The sequence below is a fragment of the Macrotis lagotis genome, chromosome 1, assembly GCF_037893015.1.
Source record: "Macrotis lagotis isolate mMagLag1 chromosome 1, bilby.v1.9.chrom.fasta, whole genome shotgun sequence".
NCBI lineage: Eukaryota > Metazoa > Chordata > Mammalia > Peramelemorphia > Peramelidae > Macrotis > Macrotis lagotis.
The window spans coordinates 292,629,508-292,649,644 of NC_133658.1; the positions used below are offsets into that span (position 1 = coordinate 292,629,508).

General features: G+C 38.9%; 1 protein-coding gene across 1 annotated transcript in view; it reads left to right on the forward strand.

Moving 5' to 3' along the window:
* The first annotated feature begins 6,558 nt into the window (after positions 1-6,558).
* Positions 6,559-20,137, forward strand: part of DYNC2I2 (dynein 2 intermediate chain 2) — a 42,683-nt gene continuing 29,104 nt past the window's right edge. Inside the window, exon 1 of the mRNA XM_074211023.1 lies at positions 6,559-7,137. Within this exon, the coding sequence (XP_074067124.1) occupies positions 6,748-7,137 (390 nt within the window). The 5' untranslated portion in view covers positions 6,559-6,747. The remainder of the gene's footprint in view (positions 7,138-20,137) is intronic.

The window sequence follows — 20,137 nt, forward strand, 5'->3', positions numbered from 1 at the left end:
CATTATTTGTTACAATACAATAATATTTCACTATTCATATACCACAATTTGCTTAGTTTTTCTCCCAATTGATGGGCTTCTACATTGCTTCCAGTTATTTGCTACCATAACATGTATTACAATAATATTTTGGTGTATATGGGAACTTTCTTCTTATCAATGTCCTCCTTGAGGTATATGCCTGATATAGAATCTCTTGGTCAAAGGTCATGGTCATTTTATTCACATAATTTCAAATTGCCTTCCAAAATGACTGTCTGAATCACAGCTCTCCTGACAATGCATTATTTTGTTTATCTTTCCACAACCCATCCAATATTGATTATTCCTATCTTTTGGCTACTTTAAAAAAATTTATTGCTATGTTTCATTTTTATGCCAACTACATTTTCTTTTTAGGTTTTTTTTCAAGGCAGTGCAGTGGGGTTAAGTGGCTTGCCCAAGGTCACACGGCTAGGTAATTATTAAGTGTCTGAGGTTGGATTTGAACTCACGTACTCCCGACTCCTGGGCTGGTACTCTGAACACTGCACTACCTAGGTGCGCCCATCTACATTTTCTAATGTATCATTTCATTTTCTTTACCCAGAGACATATCTTCCAAGAATAAATAAAAGAAAAAAATACATGAAAATCAATTAACAGGAGTTGCCTTCTATGCGACTTGGGGCTATTCCTGAAGTAACACTCAGGCTAACACTGCCCAGGAAATCCTAAAGGCTACATTTTGTATCATTCTGCCTAGGGAGTTCTCCAAATTACTGGTTCATCAGACTGTGAGACATGTGAGGAAAACTCTAAAATTGGTAGAGACCAAGCAATCACCCTTCATTGGTTAAGTTTAGATTCCAGGATAACATTAGCTAGAAAACAGAAATCCTTACTTTGCATTGGAAGTTAGAATTCAGGAATATTGTCCATAAACTCCCCTCTTGAACTGAATGGACCAGCTTTTGTCTATTTCTGCCATGTACCTCTGAAAGAACACAAGCATTGCTCTAGTTGCCGCAGTTTTTGACCTGTGGTCATAAATGACCAGATGATGAGTACATATAATTTCCATTATTTTTGTCAAGAGCATAACTATTTTTTTATTTATCCAAAACTCTGGGAAACTGGAGTCACCTATAGTTCCACATTTTCTTTCACTATAAATATCCAGTCAGTGGCAACTGATTTGGCAAAGTCCTGTTGAGTTCATTTCCACATCATTTCTCATATCAGTCTCTAGGGCAGCTATGTGGTGCACTGGATAGAGCACTGGCCTTGGAGTGAGAAGGACTTGAGTATGAATTCAACCTCAGGGACTTGAAAATTACTAGTTGTGTGACCTTGGGCTAGTCACTTGACCCTGTCTCATATCCAGGGCCATTCTGATTCATACCTGGCCACTGGATCTAGATGGTTCTGGAGGAGAAAGTGAGGCTAGTAACTTAGTATGACCCTCCCTTACTCAAATCTAATTTATGTACTTGTCATGGTATCACCACCCTGATGTCTTGGTCTTCTTCAAGAATGAAAGACAAAAAACAAACAAAAAAAGGACAAACATCATAATTATTATTTTTATCATATCAGTCTCCATCTCTTAACTCACACATAGCCACCTACAGCATCCCATCACTACCTCACTTGGATAGTAACCCCCAATTCGTCTTACTACATCATGTCTTTCTCCTCTCTACAGAACCGCAAAAAGTGATTTTTAATTCTAAAGTACAGCTCTGACCAGGTAATTTCCCTGTTCAAAATACTCCATGGTCTTTAGGATCTTTAGGATCAACTACAACTTCCTCACTTGGGCATTTTAAGCCCTTCATATCCTGTCCCCTACCTATCTTTCTAGATTTTTTAGTGTCCAAACTGGCTTTCCTACTCTTCCTCATACAGAGAATTACATTTCTCCACTACAAATTTATGTTGTTAGTCTTTCATTCTCAGAAGAGGACCAATAATATCATAAGGTTAATGTCTTGACTCATTAGAGAACAGGTTTTAAATGAGGCAGAGTCATCTGCCTTTAAATGTGCAAGGTCATCAACTTCACTCTCTCCTTCAGAGACTTCAGAGTCCAATGGCAAGACAAAGGTCAAGTTGACTTTATTATATATTTATTTTACATAATCTCAGTTTATTGTTTCTAGGCTCTCATTGCAGCTAGGCAATCCTTTTTACACCTTCCTAATCAATTACCACAGTAGCTATTCTTAACACTTTTCATCCCTCCTAAAGCCTCTCCTGTATTCCCCTCCTCTCACTCTCATTTGTTTCATACTGAAAAAGCTGAAAACATTCTCTAGAAGCTCCTTTTCCTCTCCCTTTCCTCTTCTCAAGTCAATTATATACTTCTCAATCTCTCCTCTTTTACTTCTGTCTCACATGAAGAGGTGATTGTTCTCCTTGCCAGGATAAATCCCTTTTACACACGATTGATTCCCCCTTCTATCTCTTCTCTAGCAGACTTTTTTTTTTTTTTTTTTTAGGTTTTTGCAGGGCAATGGGGTTGCCCAAGGCCACACAGCTAGGTAATTATTGTGTCTGCGGTTGGATTTGAACTCAGGTACTCCTGACTCCAGGACCAGTGCTCTGCCCACTGCACCACCTGGCCGCCTTCTAGCAAACAACTCCTAAGACATGTACTCTTTCACTACTTTGCTTATAATCAGCATGCTTGTCCCCCAAGATTCTGTTCTGGGCTCTTTTCTCTTCTCCCTCTATATCTGGAGTTCTCAACCTTTTTGGTGTCAGGATCCCTTTACACTTTTTTTTTCTATTAAGGTTTTTGCAAGGCTATTGGGTTAAGTGGCTTGCCCAAGGCCACACAGCTAGATAATTATTAAGTGTCTAAGTACAGATCTGAACTCAGGTCCTCCTGACTCCAGGGCTAGTGCTCTATCCACTGTGCCACCTAGCCACCCCCTACCTTTACACTCTTAAAAATTATTGTGGATCTCAAAAGTTTTTGTTTATTTGAGTTTTATCAATATTTAATGTATTAATGAAAATATTTATTGTATTATTAGAAAATAAAACTAATCATTAAAAATGATAGTGCTTACATTAATGTAAATACTTTTAATGAAAAAATAACTAGTTTCCAAATCGAAAAAAATTAATTAGTGAGTCTAAATAGAACACTAAATGGAACACCGCTAGAGTCATATGTATGATTCTGCATTTGATTTGATGTGATATGTTGTTTTGGTCCACATAAAGATAATGGAGCTTCATACTGATAGGTAGTTGGAAAAGAAGAATTTTAATAGACAAATAACTTTTTAGTATAATACTGAACATAGTTTTGACCCACAGAATACTCTTAAGGGATCAAAGATAACTACTTCCCTATATTATCTCCTTTGTAGATTTTAACAATTTTTATGGATTTAGTCATCATCCCTAGGTACATATTTGACCTAGATTTAAAAAATTTATCTTTAAACTCTCCTGATCTCCAGTCTCAGATAATCAAAGGCAGGTTTAATCTGGTTGTTCTATGGATGTTATAAATGGCTCCTGAATATTTAGTCCAGAGTGATTAAAATGGTCTTTTATCTTAGTTAAAAGGGCCACCTCTCTCTAAAAGATAGAGGGGTGCTGAATCCCAGAAATGTCTGTTACTTTGAAAGACTTGTTCCTCTTCCTTCCTACCCATCATTGGCTGGTGTCACAATCTAATTTATACATTCACCCCCATATGTTTTCCCCCTCCCTGCTCATTATACTAATAAGAGGTAATAGTAATCTCCTTGAGCATGCATGAAGGAGAAGGACCCAGACCCTAGGTTAACTCAGGACTAGGTGGAGCAGACCTGATCGAATCTCAAGTTTTGATCAGGTTGAGGTTGTCTTACACTCTCATACCTACCCATAGGCACCAATACAGGCAACCCCAGTCTTTGTAATGTAAACTAATAATCTCCCTTCACATTCTTGCAGAACCCAAATATACCCAGATATTCCTCACAACAGATATCTCAAATTCAAAATGACCAAAGCAGAACTATTTATCTCTCCCCTTAACTTTAATTTACCTATTATTTTGGAGGGTACTACTATCCTCCCAGTTGTACCAGAGTCATCTTCAACTCCTCATTTGCATGGGCAGCTAGGTAGCAAAGTGGATAGAGAACAAGCTCTGGAGTCAGGAAGACCTGAGTTCAAATATGGCCTCAGACACTTGACACTCACTACATGTGTGACCTCGGGCAAGTCACTTAATCCTGATTGCCTTGTATCCAGGGCCGTCTCCAGTTGTCCTGATTCATATTTGACCACTGGACCCGGATGACTTTAGAGAAGAAAGTGAGGCTGGTGACTTAGCACAGCAACTCCTCACTCAAATCCAATTCATGTGCTTGTGCTTCACCTTCCTGATGTCATGAACTTCTTCAAGAATGAAGGACAGGGGTGGCTAGATGGCGCAGTGGATAGAGTGCTGGCCCTGGAGTCAGGAGTACCTGAGTTCAAATTTGACCTCAGACACTTAATAATTACCTAGCTTTGTGGCTGTGGGCAATCTACTTAACCCCATTGCCTTGTAAAAAACACAAAACAGACAAAAAAAACCAAGAATGAAGAACAAACATCATCATCCTCATCATCATTTGCATTTGTGCCATATATTTGATCCACTTCCAAATCTTGTTTCTATATTCACAGAATCTCTCCTATATAATCCCCTTTTCTGCTTTGACATAGCTACACTGTACTTTTCACCTAATGTCAGGACTATTAACAATAATGGTCTTGTGTGACCCTGTCACTTGCCTGTAAAATAAACTCTAGTAGTTCCCTGTTACCTCCAGAATGGAATATAAAGTCCTCTGTTGGGCTTTTAAGTCACTACATAACTTTTGGCCCCTGCTCCTTTCCAGGTAGTCTAAGATTTGTTGATACTGGCCTTCTTGCTGTTCTATCAACACGACCCAGCCACCTTGGTTCCTTCCTTTTTGCTGGCTGTCCCATGCCTGGAATGGTCTTCCTCTTCACCTGAATTTTCTGGCTTTGCTCAAATGTGGCCTTGTATTTACTTACTTTTTTTTTTTTGCTTTTTTCAAGGCAATAGGATTAAGGTGCTTACCCAAAGTCACACAATCAGGCAATTATTAAGTGTCTGTGGTCAAATTTGAACTCAGGTCTTTCTGACTCCAGGGCCAGTGCCCTATCCACTGCATCACCTAGCTGCCCTAACATAAGAAATTAAATGGGAATTTTTTGGAAGTTTTGTGGAAGCCACAGAAAACATACAAAGGTCAGAAGATGACAGAAAAAAAATGTATTGTGTATCATATAAATATATATCATGTATGTACATATGATATATATATCATATATGTATTATATATCAACTCAAATTTTATAAGGAATTGTGAATATTTTATAAAAGAAAAATTCAGATTTTGGTACTATGGGAGGACCAAAACATTTTAGACAGACTTTTCAAATTTCTGGCTCCCATAACTCTGGAGATGAAAGAGCTAATTGTAGTGGCTCCTTGAGTTTATATAGTCATTTGACTAACTTCCTAAAGCCATTTCCCTTTGTTGTTTCTGGATAGACTGAAAGCTCCTTATAGGCAAGCAGATTCATTTGGTCTGCCTTCTTGGAGCCTAGCCTGGAGAAGTTTTAATAAAGGCCAGTGAATTGACTGATAGAGAGAAAGTGAGTTTTTTTAGGGCTAGTACACATTTTTTTTAACTTTTGTCTTTTTAGATACTTAAGTAGACTTAAGGGTTTAAGAAATGGTTGCTGATTGATTACTCCATTATAAACATCAAGTTCCTATCTTATTTTGCACAAAAGTAGTCAAACAAGATCAATACACTTGATTATTATCAAACCTTTTATATCAAACAGTAAACCTCAGAGATTAGCTGTGTGACCCTGGGTAAGTCAATTAACCCAGTTTCCTCAGTTCCTAATCTGTAAAATGAACTGGGAAAGGGATGGCAAAACATTCCAGTATTTTTTTTTTTAACAAGAAAACCCCCAAATGGGAGTCTGGAAGAATCCGCCAGGGCTGAAAAACGACTTTAAATATAAAGAGGCAAAACAGTCACCGGCAACAAAGTTTCCCCTCCAACAGGTGAGCTGAGGAAACAAAATGGGAAAAATAATTAGGAGGGAAGGCTCGTTATTAATGCTCGCGCTTCCCGTCACTCTCATTCGAGTTTTGGTCTCTTTGGGCAACTGGAGCGCGGCACTGCGTGGGCCTCCTCGGGTGAGGCGCGGGGTGCAGGAGCGGGGAGGCCCCGGGGCAGCTTGCGATTAAGGGGGTTTCTGGGCCCAAGGCGGAGTGGGGGGCCCTCGGGCCGCGGCGGGGCGGGACAGGGGCATTACAAAGCTGGGGAAGTCGGGGAAGGGGAGCGGATCGGCCCAAGGTCACGCAGTGCGCGGCGACGAGCCTTTCCCAGGCCAGCCCGAGGGGGCGGCCCGCTCGGCGCAGCCTCCTACCGGCGGAGCGCCCGCCCCCGCCGCCATCTCGGAGCCTGGTGCGCGCAGGCCCAGTGTCGCGTGTATATCGGAACCAGCGCCGGCCTTCCTCTTTCCCGCCCCTCCGAGACCGGCCGGGACGCTCAAGGCCACCGCGCCACCTTCCTCAAAAGTAGTCCCTCCGAGCGGGAGGAGAGGTGCCCGCCATCAAGATGGCGGCGGTAGCCTCGGTCTCGCCCGCGGCCCCGGTGTAAGGCGTCATCAGGAGGCGCCAGCCTCCCAGGGGCCCGGAGGAGGCCGGGAACCGTCTCCATGGAAACCCCTGGGCGTAGGGCGCGGCTAAATAGTGGAGGGTGGCGGTGGGGGAAGAGCAGAGGCGGCGAGAATCCCCGGCGCCCCGATTCTGACCCGGGCCCCCACCTCGGTCCCTGCCCGGGATCAAGCCTCTGCCTCCTTCCCCTGCCCCATCCCGACCCGGACCCAGAACCCAGCCTTGACTCGGGCCCCTTCCCGGCTCCCGACCCCGATCTTGACTTCGGCACCGGTTCTGACCTCATCCCCAACCTCGGCCCTGGCCCTGGCACCGGCCCCGGCCCCGGCCCGGGCCCCGGCCAGGCTCCCGGCATGTTGCGGGACGAGACCCTGGACGGGGCCACGGTGCCCTCCCTCTGGAGAGGGTCCCTGGAGATCCGGAGTGAGCCGGTGAGTCTTGGCGGCCCCCCGGCCCACCCCGGGCCGGCTGCGGGCCGGCCGAGGGGCACTCCCTTTCCCCCGAACCTCGGTTACCTCACCCGTGCGGGCGGCCGGGCCCGGCACCCCAGCACTTATGCGGCCCCTAGGGGGGCAGATTTTCAGAAATGACACGAACCGTCCCTTCTCCCAGGGAGTTTCCACTCTATTGGCAGAACCGACACGTGCCGTGGAAATGGACACAATAAAGCGCACGTGTGTGATGTGGCGCCAAACGGAAGTAACGTGCCCCGAGGAATGAAGTCTGGGTTCGGGGATTGGGCCGCCGCGGCAAACGTCGTTATGGGCAATGCCCAAGGGAGAGTGAGGGCCGGCAGCTCCGCAGAGGGGGCAGCGGAATGCCAGGCTGGCCGCTCCTGGGGAGGCACCTGCCCCCGAAGGACTGGCCTGCTTTGGGTTGCTCCGGTGGAGCAGAGGAGGAGAGCAGCCTGGAGCCGCCGGTTACGGTCACGTAGCTGTAGCTTGAATGAGGGCTTTGGATTGTATGATCTCATTCAGTCCCAAAGCTTTTGGATTCTGTATTTTTCAACATATTTTGTGCTGTGTGGTTTCAGAAAGTCGCCAACTTTTAATTCTTAACTTGCTTTTTCTTTCTTTTTACCATTTTACTTATGCTCGGCTTTTGAACTATTCTTGCTGTTATCTGGCCCTTCTGAAGGTGGCCGGAGCTTGGGGGCCCCCCACCTGGGGAATTGAGATTATTTCAAAATATTCCCCAAAGTTAAATTATTTACCACTGCAGTTTACCTGTGCTGTGCTCCAAAGAAGGTAGGCTCAAAGGCTAATTTTTAAAATAATTTTCCAATTTCTCCCTTCCTTGTTGCTCCCTAGGAGTTCCGTGTCTTTTGTCTTGTTTAAGCAAGAATTTTGCTAATTGAATTACTAATTGAATTCTATCTCCTCTGAATGATTCCCTTTTTTGGGGGTGGGGTTGCAAGGTAGTGGGGTTAAACACAGCTAGGTAATTAAGTGTCTGAGGCCATTATTTGAACTCAGGCTCTCCTGCCTCAAGGACCTATCCACTGGGCCACCTAGCTGCCCCACTGGATGATTCCTTTTTAAAAATTTTATTTTTTTCCAATTTCATGCAAAGATACTGATGTGTGATAGAGCATTGAAAGATCCTATTAGTCTGATCATCCACAGTTGAACACACTGTAATTTGTCTCAAACATAATGAAGTCATTCTGGTCTTCTTTGATAATGAAGGGTAAAGAACCAATTAAGCTTTTGAGTTCCACATTTTTCTACCACCTTCCCTTCCCTCCCCCCCTCCCCATGGCAACAAATACTCTGATATAAATGTACATGTACAATCATCTTTAACATTTCTATACTAATCATGTTGTGATAGAACAATTAGAACTAAAGGGGAAAAAAATGAGAAAGAAATTTATGAAATGAGCCATATTTTATCTGCATTCATATTCCACAGTTTTTTCCTCTGGATGTGGATGATGTTTTCCATTACAAGTCTTTTTTGGGTTTTTTGGGGGTTCTTTTTTTTTATGGCTAGGCAATGGGTTAAGTGATTTGCCCAGGGTCACACAGCTAGGTCATTATTAAGTATCTGAGGGCAGATTTTGAACTCAGGTCCTCCTGACTCCAGGGCTGGTGCTCTATTCACTGTGTCATCTAGATGCCCCCATTACAAGTCTTTTTGGATAGTCCTTGATCATTGAACTGCTGAGAGTAGCTGAGACCATCACCTCATTGTTGTCCAATCAAATGATTCATTTATTATTCAGTCATCTACTGCCTTGCATTTAGTTAATTAAAAAAAAATCCTTTATCATCAATTAAATTGTTTTGCCATCTTATCCTGACTTTACCATTTAACACATTGATCTCAGAAAAGTCAAAGATCTAGAACTGGAAGGATGTTAGGGGTCTTCTAATTCAACCCTCCAATTTATCAGATGAGAACAAAGACCAACAATAGATAATGGCAACTGATTACAAAAAAAAATCTGGACAGTATATTATAGACAATGGAAGAAGAATATAACTGAACAATGGCAGCATCAGGGGAGAGTCTGGAAATAGTTGTATGTATAAAAAGATGTATACTTAACCCTGCACTATTCTCTTAGGTGACTTGAAGAAACATGCAGTCTTAGGAAGACCAAGGATGTATAGAGGAAACCAGGTTTCTGTTAAGTATGGGAAGATAGAAACATCTTTTTTTTTTAACATTGAGGTCTTGCAAAATCTTTAATACAGAAAGATTTGCATATTCTTATAAGACTTAATCTTTTTTTAAAATTTATTTTTATTAAAGATATTATTTGAGTTTTACAATTTCCCCCCATCTTACTCCCCCCCCCCAAAGCAATCTGTCAGTCTTTACTTTGTTTCCATATTGTACCTTGATCCAAATTGGGTGTGATGAGACAGAAATCATATCCTTAAAGAAGAGACAAGAAGTCTAAGAGGTAACAAGATCAGACAATAAGATATCTGTTTTTTTCTAAATTAAAGGGAATAGTCCTTGTACTTTGTTCAAACTCCACAGCTCCTTATCTGGATACAGATGGTACTCTCCTTTGCAGACAGCCCAAAATTGTTCCCGATTGTTGTACTGATGGAATGAGCAAGTCCTTCAAGGTTGATCGTCACTCCCATGTTGCTGTTAGGGTGTACAGTGTTTTTCTGGTTCTGCTCATCTCACTCAGCATTAGTTCATGCAAATCCCTCCAGGCTTCCCTGAAATCCCGTCCCTCCTGGTTTCTAATAGAACAATAGTGTAGAAACATCTTTTAAAAGGTTGAGGAGAACTAGAGTAGTAGGATGGGTTGGAAAAGGACTTTTTCTTCTTGTTTTCATAAAAGAGAACAAATTCTTTATTAATTTACATGTCTTTCCATGTAACTAGCCTTGATTTAAATCCTTATAAAGTTCTTGAACATATTATCCAAGGATTGGTTAGTGAACAGAGAAAAAGATGCAGTGATCTCTAAGAACAACAAAGATCATTTTATTTGGTGCTAATCTTTTTGTTTTTATTTTATTTGGGCTAATCTAATTATTTTTTGGCAATATTAAAAACTTTGGTACATTAGGGCAATGCAGTTTATAAAGTTTACCTAGGAAAACTTTGGTCAGTTAGTTGGTCTAGTAGCTAGAATACTGGACTTAGAATCATGAAGACCTGAGTTTAAATCCAGTCACTTAACCACCTGGGTGATTTTGGGAAAATGTTTGCTTCAGTTTCCACAACTGTAAAAAGAGGATAATAGAGGGGTGGCTAGGTGGTGTAGTGGATAAAGCACTGGCCTTGGAGTCAGGAGTACCTGGGTTCAAATCCGGTCTCAGACACTTTATACTTTCCTAGCTGTGTGGCCTTGGGTAAGCCACCTAACCCCATTTGCCTTGCAAAAAAACCTAAAAAAAAAAAAAGAGGATAATAGAACCTACTTCCTAGTGTTGTTGTGAGGATCAAATGAGATTTATAAAGTGCTTCCGGGGTCTATATTTGGCAATTACTATTATTGGTACATTTGCCTAAAGTATCATATTCTTATGGGAATGATGGAGACTGTGGCCTAGATAGCATGGATGGTACACTCAAAGAATAGTCATTAAAGTGTTGATAGCAACTTGGTTAGAATTCTCTAGTGGATTGCCCCAAAGGGATGAATAGTGAGCATTGATGAAAGCCAGCGTGGTTTCATCAGAAGAGGACCTCTCAGGTTCACATTCCTTTTGTGACATATTTCTGGTTTGTGAAGGAAGTGTGTAGCTGTAGTCTACCTAGATTTAAGCAAAACATTTGGCAAAGTCCCTCATGTTGCTCTTGTGGATAAGACAGAAAGGTATGGGGATAGATACCCATAATACAGTGGATTCAGAACTGGTAAAATGATGCCTTAGGGTAGTCCTTAATAGGTTGAAGTATACTTGGAAAGAGGTTTCTAGTGCAGTTCTCCCAATCTGTGCCTAGCTCTGTTGTGTAATAATGTTTTGAAGAATTGCAACATGATTAAGTTCTGCTTGGTTCCAGAGGTCAGAAATCAATTTAAGGGGCCAAAGAAAAATTTCCTAAGAATTATAGCTACTCTGTATCAATTATAAGTCTATATTCCAAAGAGATTTTTTAAAAAAGGTTGGGGGGATTTATTTGTGCAAAAATATTTATAGCCACTCTTTTTGTGGTGGCAAGGAATTGAAAATTGAAGGAATGATTGTCAATTGGGGAATGGCTGAACAAGTTGTGATATGATTGGAATGGAATATTATTGTGTTTTAAAAAACAATGAGCAGGCAGATTTCAGAAAAACTTGGAAAAACTTGTATGACTTGATGCAAAATGAAGGGAGCAGAATCAGGAGAACACTTTACACAGTGACAGCAGCATAGTATGATGATCAATTGTGAATGACTTCTCACCAATACAATGATCTAAGACAATTCCAAAGGACTCAATGAAAAATGTTCTCTACTTCTAGAGGAAAAAAAAAACTGATGGAGTCTAAATGCAGATCTAAGTAAACTATTTTTCACTTTCTGTATTTTTTTCATGTTTTTTCCCTTTTAGGTTTGGTGTCTTCCTCTTTCATAACATAACTAATATGATAAAATGCTTTGCATTATTGAACATGTATAATATATCTCATTGCTTACTGTCTCAAGGAAGAGCGGAGGTGAGAGAGGGAGAGAGAAAATTTGGAAGTCAAAAATTTGTTAAATGTTAAAAATTGTGTTTATATATAACTAGGAAAAAATAGAATATTATTTTTAAAAAATAGCCACTCAAAAGTGAAATGGGCCTCTCCCTTTGCAGTTCCCTCTCACTGGATGTCTTTACACATAGGCTAATTGACTGACCACTTGTTTGTATGTTGCTGGGGACATTTGTTAAAAAAAATTTTTTTTATTAAAAACCATATTGGGGGCGGCTAGGTGGTGCAGTGGATAAAGCACTGGCCCTGGAGTCAGGAGTACCTGGGTTCAAATCCAGCCTCAGACACTTAATAATTCCTAGCTGTGTGGCCTTGGGCAAGCCACTTAACCCAATTTGCCTTGCAAAAAACAAAACAAAACCATATTGGACATCAGTATGACCAACTAATCATGCTTAGTAATGATTTACCCTTAAATTAGTTAATTTCAATGCATAAAGTATCCTAATAATTTTCCCCCTGTAATTTTTATATTTTATAATATATATATTATTAATATAATATCACTTTTATAATTTATAATAATTTTTTCCTCTTAAGTCCTCGTCATGATTTCTTGTCTATTCATTCTCATTCTTCTTTCCTATAGGCTAGATATGTTGTAGTCGCCAACTGTGATTCTCCTTAGTGTACACTCCATTTTCTATAGTTTTCACATTGTAACCTTTCAAAAAAGGGCTTTCTAGATTTTATATGCTTCTCATATATGTTTATCACATTTGTGTCATGGTTTCCTTGGGCAGTCTGGGGAAGCTTTTAACTTCTCTGAATATTGTTTTTGAATAATAAAAATGATATGGAAATACAGTAATTAAAATCTTTTAAAAAAACTTCCAGAACCCTGATTAGGAATCCCTTATGTATTCCATAAATGTATGACAATTGAACCATTTCTGACTTAAGGGGATTCTTGTTCATCTGTGGGTTGGTTAGTTGGCTTCTGAGATCCTTTTAATCCCAATGAAGGGATTTTTGTTTTAGACTATGTGTAGAGACTTTTCACTAGCTGATAAATATTTTTAGGTAGAGCACCCCATGAAACTGAATCCTAAGGGATAGGGAGAGACTGAGGTGGAAAGAATACTTAACAATAGTGAAATGAAAATGGTCTTTGGAAAGACTGAAAAAGTGTTCAGAAGCAACTAGTGGACAAGTTGTACTAGATTGTAGGGTTTAATAATTGATTTATGGTATGATCTTTAATATTAACAATCCAGTTTCTCTTTCTTTTATCCCTTTGGGGTTTATAACTAATAATTGTATTCTTAGTTGAAGAATATGCACAATTCAATAACTTTTTGGTGCATAGTCCAAATTGCTTTACAGAATAATTGGACCAGTTCCAGAAACCAGTTTCCCAAAGCCCCTGAAAAATTGTCATTTTCCTTTTTTGTCATCTAAGCCAATCTGATGGATGTAATGTGGTACCTCAGAGTTATTTTAATTTGTATTTCCCTAATTAGTGATTCAGAATACTTTTTTCAAGTTGCTATTGATAGGGGCAGCTATGTGGTGCAGTGGATAGAGCACCAGCCCTGGTGTCAGGAGTACCTGAGTTCAAATCCAGCCTCAGACACTTAATAATTACCTAGCTGTGTGGCCTTGGGCAAGCCACTTAACCCCATTGCCTTGCAAAAACTAAAGAAACAAAAACAAAAAAAAACAAATCGCTATTGATAGCTTAGATTTCTTCTTCTGAAAACTACCTATCCATTTATTACTTAGGAAATACTTATTTTTCTTGTAAATTTGACTTAATTCCCCATATATCTTAGAAATGAGACCTTTATTAGAGAAATTTGATGTAATTTTTTGACCAAGGCCAGATTTGAGCTCAGATATACTTGACTCCAGGCCTAGTGCTCTATTCACTATGCCACCTAGCTGCCTTTTTAGTCACTTTATTTTCAATTTTCTACTTTTTTTTATAATTTTAGCTACATTGGTTTTGTTTGTGCAAGAGCCTTTAATTTTTTGTAATCAAAATGATCTATTTTACTTTTTTTTTAGGTTTTTGCAAAGCAAATGGGGTTAAGTGGCTTACCCAAGGCCACACAGCTAGGCAGTTATTAAGTGTCTGAGACTGGATTTGAACCCAGGTACTCCTGACTCCAAAGCCGGTGCTTTATCCACTACGCCACCTAGCCGCCTCTGTATTTTACTTCTTATGAACCTTTATCTCTTGTTTGGTTATAAATTTTTCCCCTATGCATAGATCTTGTAGGCAGTTTATCTTCTGTGTTTCACAATTTGCTTATGATGTCATCCTTTATGTCTAAATAGAGCACTAGACATGGAGTCAGGTATACCTGAACTCAAATCAAACCCTACTGCCTAGGTTTGGGGTAAACAGCAAATGAGACATCTGTAAAGTACTTCACACAGTGCCAAGAGCTCAGGAGGCAATAAAAGCTTGTGTCTCTACTTCCTAAAATTGACCATACCCTTTGACCAAGAGATTTCATTACTAAGTTTTTACTCCAAGAAGTCCACTGATAAGAGGAAAATTCACATGTCAAAATATTTATAGCAATAATTTTTTTGGTAAGAAAAGAGTTGGATATAAACTACAAAAAGCACTACAAACTCTAAGCTACTCAGTCTGACTTTCAAGATCTTTTCACAATCTGGTCCTTACCTTATCTTGGTATATGATATATCTGCTTCTTACCCTATAACAAATTATTTTGATAATTATACTTATTAGTATAATTTGATATTTGGTATTGTTGATCTCCCTCATTCCCAAATAAAACCTTTGATTTCCTGTATATTCTTGATCTTTTTTTTCTCCAGACCAATTTTGTTATTATTTATTTTTCTTCTCTATAAAGTAATGTTTTTATGATTTTATTGATATAGCAAAAAATAGGTAAATTAATTAGGTAGTTTTGTCATTTTGATTTTATTGCCTTAGCCTACCCATGAACAATATTATTTCTCTAATTATATAGATCTGCCTTTATTTATGTAAAGGGTATTTCTTTTGTAATTCTGTCCACACAGTTCCTGTATATATCTTGAAAATCAGACTTCTAAGTATTTTATAGTATTTTAAATTTCATTTAAATGAAATCCTCTTTCTTCTTTGTCTTCCTATTGGATTTTGTGGGTAAGATACAAAAATGCTAATGATTTGTGTGGGTTTATTTTATATCTTCATCTTTGAAGAAGTTAATTTGTCAATTGATCTTTTAGTTAATTCATTAGGGTTAAGTAAAATAACATGTCATTTGTGAAAGATGATAATTATTCTTTGCTTTGCTTATTCCTTTAATTTCTTTTACTTATTGTTTTAGGTAGCATTTCAAGCATTATAATGGATGGTAGTCATGATAGTGTATATTCTCTCTTCACTTTTAATCTTATTGGGAAAGCTCAAAGCTTACCCCCATTACAAATAATACTAGCTCTTGGTTTAAGGCATCTAGGTGGCACAGTGGATAGAGTGACAGACCTGAAGTCCGGAAGACTTCCTGAGTTAAAATCTGCCTCAGATATTTACTAGCTGTGTTATTCTGGGTAAGTCACTTAACCTTTGTTTGCCTCAGTTCTTCAGCTCTAAAATGATATGGAGAAGAAAATGACAAAGCACTCCAGTATCTTTGCCAAGAAAACCCTATGGGGTCATGAAGAGTCAAGCCCAACAGAGCAACAATTTACTGTTTTTAGTAAAGTTTCATTTCTGTATGTGTTGTATTTTGTCAAAAGCTTTTTTTTTTGTATCTATTGAAATAGTTGTTTTTATTGGTTTTGATGTTTATATAGGTCAGTTGAGCTTATAATTTCCCTAATACCGAACCAGCTCTGTAATCCCATATAAATCCAGTCTGATCATAGTATATGTATGATCTTTGCTGTAGGCTCCTTGTTTATGTTTTAAGTTTTTTTGAATAAATATTCATTAAGGAAATTGGTCTATAGTTTTCTTTGTTTTGACTCCTTTTGATTTGGGTATTAAGGCCATCTTTATGTTATAAAAGAATTGTGTAGAATTTATTTGTTTATTTTTCCAAAAATGTTATGTAGTATTAGAATTAATTTTTCATTGTTGGGTAGAATTCACTTGTAAATACATTTGGGTTCTAAGTTTTTTTCCCTTTGGTGGTTCATTTATGTATTTTTCAATTTCTTTTTTCTAAGACAGAGTAGATTCCTTTTTCTAAAATTTTCTATTTCTATTTAAGTTGTACATTTCCTGTTATTTAATCTGGGTATTTTATTTTTGTAAATATTCATCTGTTTCACTTAGACTGTCAGTTTTATTGGTATATAACTGGAAAAATAGCTCCTAAAATTGTTTTATTTTTTTGTTGGTTGGAATTTTTTTCCATTTTCATATTGAGATTTTGACTTTTTGTTCTTTTCTAAAATCTAATTAATGGTTTATTATTTTGCTTCTTGCTCTCAAAAAAAAACATCTCCTAGTTTTATTTACTAATTCATTGAGGTTTTTAGTTTTTTTAACTTTCAGTTTTGTTAACCTTTTATTTTCAGGATTTCTATTTTGATGTTTAATCGGGGAGGATGGATTTTGTTAGTTTTTGTGTTTTCTATGTGTTGCTTTAGCTACATCTAACATAGTCTGTTAGGTTATCTCATTTTTGTAATTATCTTTAATGAAAACATTGATTATTTCTATGCCCCATTCATTCTTTTTTGTTTGTTTGTTTTGTTTTCTGTGTGGCAATGGGGTCAAAGTGACTTGCCCAAGGTCACACAGCTAGGTAATTATTAAGTGTCTGAGGTCACATTTGAACTCGGGTCTTCTGACTCCAGGACTGGTGCTCTATCAACTGTGCCACCTAGTCAACCCCTATTCATTCTTTTTTTTTTTAAATTTTAAAAATTTTATAGATCATTAGGGTTAAGTGACTTGCCCAAAGTCATACAACTAGGTAACTATTAAGTGTCTGAGACTGGATTTGAACTCAGGTCCTCCTGACTCCAGGGCTGGTGCTTTATTCACTATTCATTCTTTAGGATTAAATTATTTACTTTCCAAAAGGTCTTTTACTTCAAAGATCTTTTATTGAATATAATTTTTATTACCTTATGGTCATTAACAGTTAATTTACTATTTTAGCTTTTCTGCATTTGTGAGGTTTTTAATGCCCTGACACAGGGCTGTCCAAAATGAATTCGACCCTTAAGGTGATTTTATGCAGCCCACCTGTGGCTTCATTAAATGGCTTTAATAAAAGAAGCTATTACAGAGTTCTCACTAAAATGACAAATCAAAATATATTGTCTATTATTTCAATAAAAACTTTTAAAAGTAAGGTTGGGGAACAGCTAAGTGGTGGGGTGGATAGAGAGCACTGACCTTGGAGTCAGGAGTATCTAATGAGTTCAAATCCAGCCTCAGACACTTAGTAAAGACCTAGCTGTGTGGCCTTGGGCAAGCCACTTAACCCCAATGCCTAGCAAAAACTAAAAAAAAAACAAAACCCAATTCATTCAAAGTAAGGTTGGACTGCCCTGCCTTAATACATGCTCAATTTTTGTGAATATCCCAAGCATACTTGATTCTTTTTTTTTTTTTTTTAGTTTTTTTGCAAGGCAATGGGGTTAAGTGGCTTGCCCAAGGCCACACAGCTAGGTAATTATTAAGTGTCTGAGGCTGGATTTGAACTCAGGTATTCCTGACTCCAGGGCCAGTGCTCTATCCACTGTGCCACCTAGTGGCCACCTGCCTAGTCGCCCCCAGGCATACTTGAGAAATAGGTTTATGTCTTTCTATTTTCATTCAGTATTCCTCAGAAATCTATCATATCTAATTTTTCTGAAATTCTGTTCATATCCTTAACTCTTGTTAATTTTTGGTTCCATTTATCTAGATATGAGAGGGATTAAGATCCCTCCCTAATATCTTAAATCCAATATATTTTTTCCTGCAAATCATTTAACATGCCTTTAAAGAATTTAGATACTATGCCATTTGGCATTAAGTTTAGTATCGACTAAGTTTATTGTCTGTGGTAATTCAGCGAAATGAAGGCGTTTTTTTACTTATCTTTTTTTTTGTTTTTTTTTTTGTAAGGTAGTGGGGTTAAGTGGCTTGCTCAAAGTACTTATTTTTTAATTAGGTTTATTTTTTGTTTTGTCTGAGACCGATTGCTACTTCTACCTTTTTTACTTAAGATGAAGATTTGTACTCTAGCTCCTTATTTAAACTTTGCTTCAACTGTATTTTTCTTTCTTTTCTTTTTTTTTTTTTTGTGGCACAATAGGGTTAAGTATCATGCCCATGGTCACAGAGCTAGTATCAAGTGTCTGTTTGAACTCAGGTCCTCCTGGTTCCAGGGCTGGTCCTCTGTCCACTGTGCTGACTAGCTTCTCCTCAAGTGTACTTCTTTAAACAACAGTGGATTCTGAATTTTTTTTCTCTCCCCTCCCCTCCCCTCCCCTCCTCTCCCCTCTCCTCCCCTCCCCTCCCCCTCTCCTCCCCCTCCCCCTCCCCCTCCCCCTCTCCTCTTTTCCTTTCTTTTCTTTTCATTTCCTTTTTTTTTGTTTTTTTCAAGGCAATGGGGTTAAGTGACTTGCCCAAGGCCACATAGCTAGGTAATTATTAAAGTGTCTCAGACCATATTTGAACTCAGGTCCTCCTGACTCCAGGGCTGGTGATCTATTCACTATGCCACCTAGCTGCCCCTGGGATTCTGATTTCTAATCTTGTCTGTTACACTTTTCTTTTTTCTTGTTTTTTATTTGTTAATTTTCTTTTCTTTTTTCCACATTACTACAGATAGTCATATTGTAAAAGTATATATAATCCCTTCACCTCCCCCCCCCACAAAGAAAGAGAAACCTTAAGAAAAATAAAGTGAGAGAAAAAGTGTGTTTCAGTCTGTATATTTAGAAATCATCAGTTCTGTCTTTGGAATGAATAAGTCCATCAGTGAAATTGCTTCAATATTTTTTCCCACAGTTGCTAATCCTAGCTGTATTTTGAAATGAAAGACAGGAGCCTCTTTTCCTAGGAACAAAAGACCAAAAGACTACTTTATTGAGTATCCTTAACTTCTATATATCTTCCCAATGCCCTTGGACACCACAAACATATCTCATGAGATAATCAATGGGAATCAACCATACAAAAAGATCATAAAGTTGCTTGCCCAAATTCTTGTCATACTTCTTATCTATACAGTTTTGGTATAATCCTGTTACTTCAGGATGAGCCCCTTCCTGGGCAAACACAAAAGTAGGAGAATGAAGATGTCTAGAGATACTGAGCCAGCAGTATTGCAGAAACAACCGGGGGCAATAGGGTCTTGGAGACCTTTGTCCTTGTTATCTCACAGCAGGGGTCCTCAAGGATCACTAACAGTATTTCCCTTCATTCTACCCCCACCCCCATTTATTCTATTCTCTCTCTCTCTCTTCTTTCACCCTGTCTTTTCTCAAAAGTGTTGTCTATTATCTTCCCTCTCTTCTATCACTTACACCCTACCTCCCCTCCCCCCTTTTCCCTTGTCCCCTTTCTCCAAATCCTTTCCTCTCCTATTTGCCTTTAAGGTAAGATAGATTTTTTGTTTGTTTTTTTTTCAAAGTTTTGAGGATTTATTATACAGATGTGCTACACTTAGCCACAAGGAGAACAACCAGTCTGGAATGACAAGAGTCCTATAGCACAGGCAGGGAGGCGGGATCTGCATTAAAAGATGGTATGTCGGGGGCAGCTAGGTGGTGTAATGGATAAAGCACTGGCCTTGGAGTCAGGAGTACCTGGGTTCAAATACAGTCTTAGACATTTAATAATTACCTAGCTGTGTGGCCTTGGGCAAGCCACTTAACCCCATTTGTCTTGCAAAAAACCTAAAAAAACCCCAAACAAAAGATGGTTTGTCCTTTTTTGCCAGGGAGGTGTGCCAAAGAGTCCTTTATCAGATGGTAGAGCTTGTAGAGTCTTTAGTAGGGCAGATGATGTCTGTCTCCTGAAGGATTCTGCCTTCCCGAGAATGTCACCAAGGGTCGTTCCATCTCTGCTCCTGTGGTTGGCAGTGTCTGGTTACTTGGACCTCTGCCTCATCTTTCTCCTTTTGTGTTTCAACCTACGCATTCACTTCTTCCACTTGGCTCTCATGGTGCAATGGAAGTCAACAAAATGGCTCTAAGAAGACGAGAGCGATTTCTTTTTTTTTAAATTTTATTTAAGGCAATGGGATTAAGTGACTTGCCCAAGGTCACACAGCTAGGCAATTTTAAGTGTCTAAGGATGAATTTGTACCCCTGTCCTCCTGACTCCAGGGCTGGTACTCTATCCA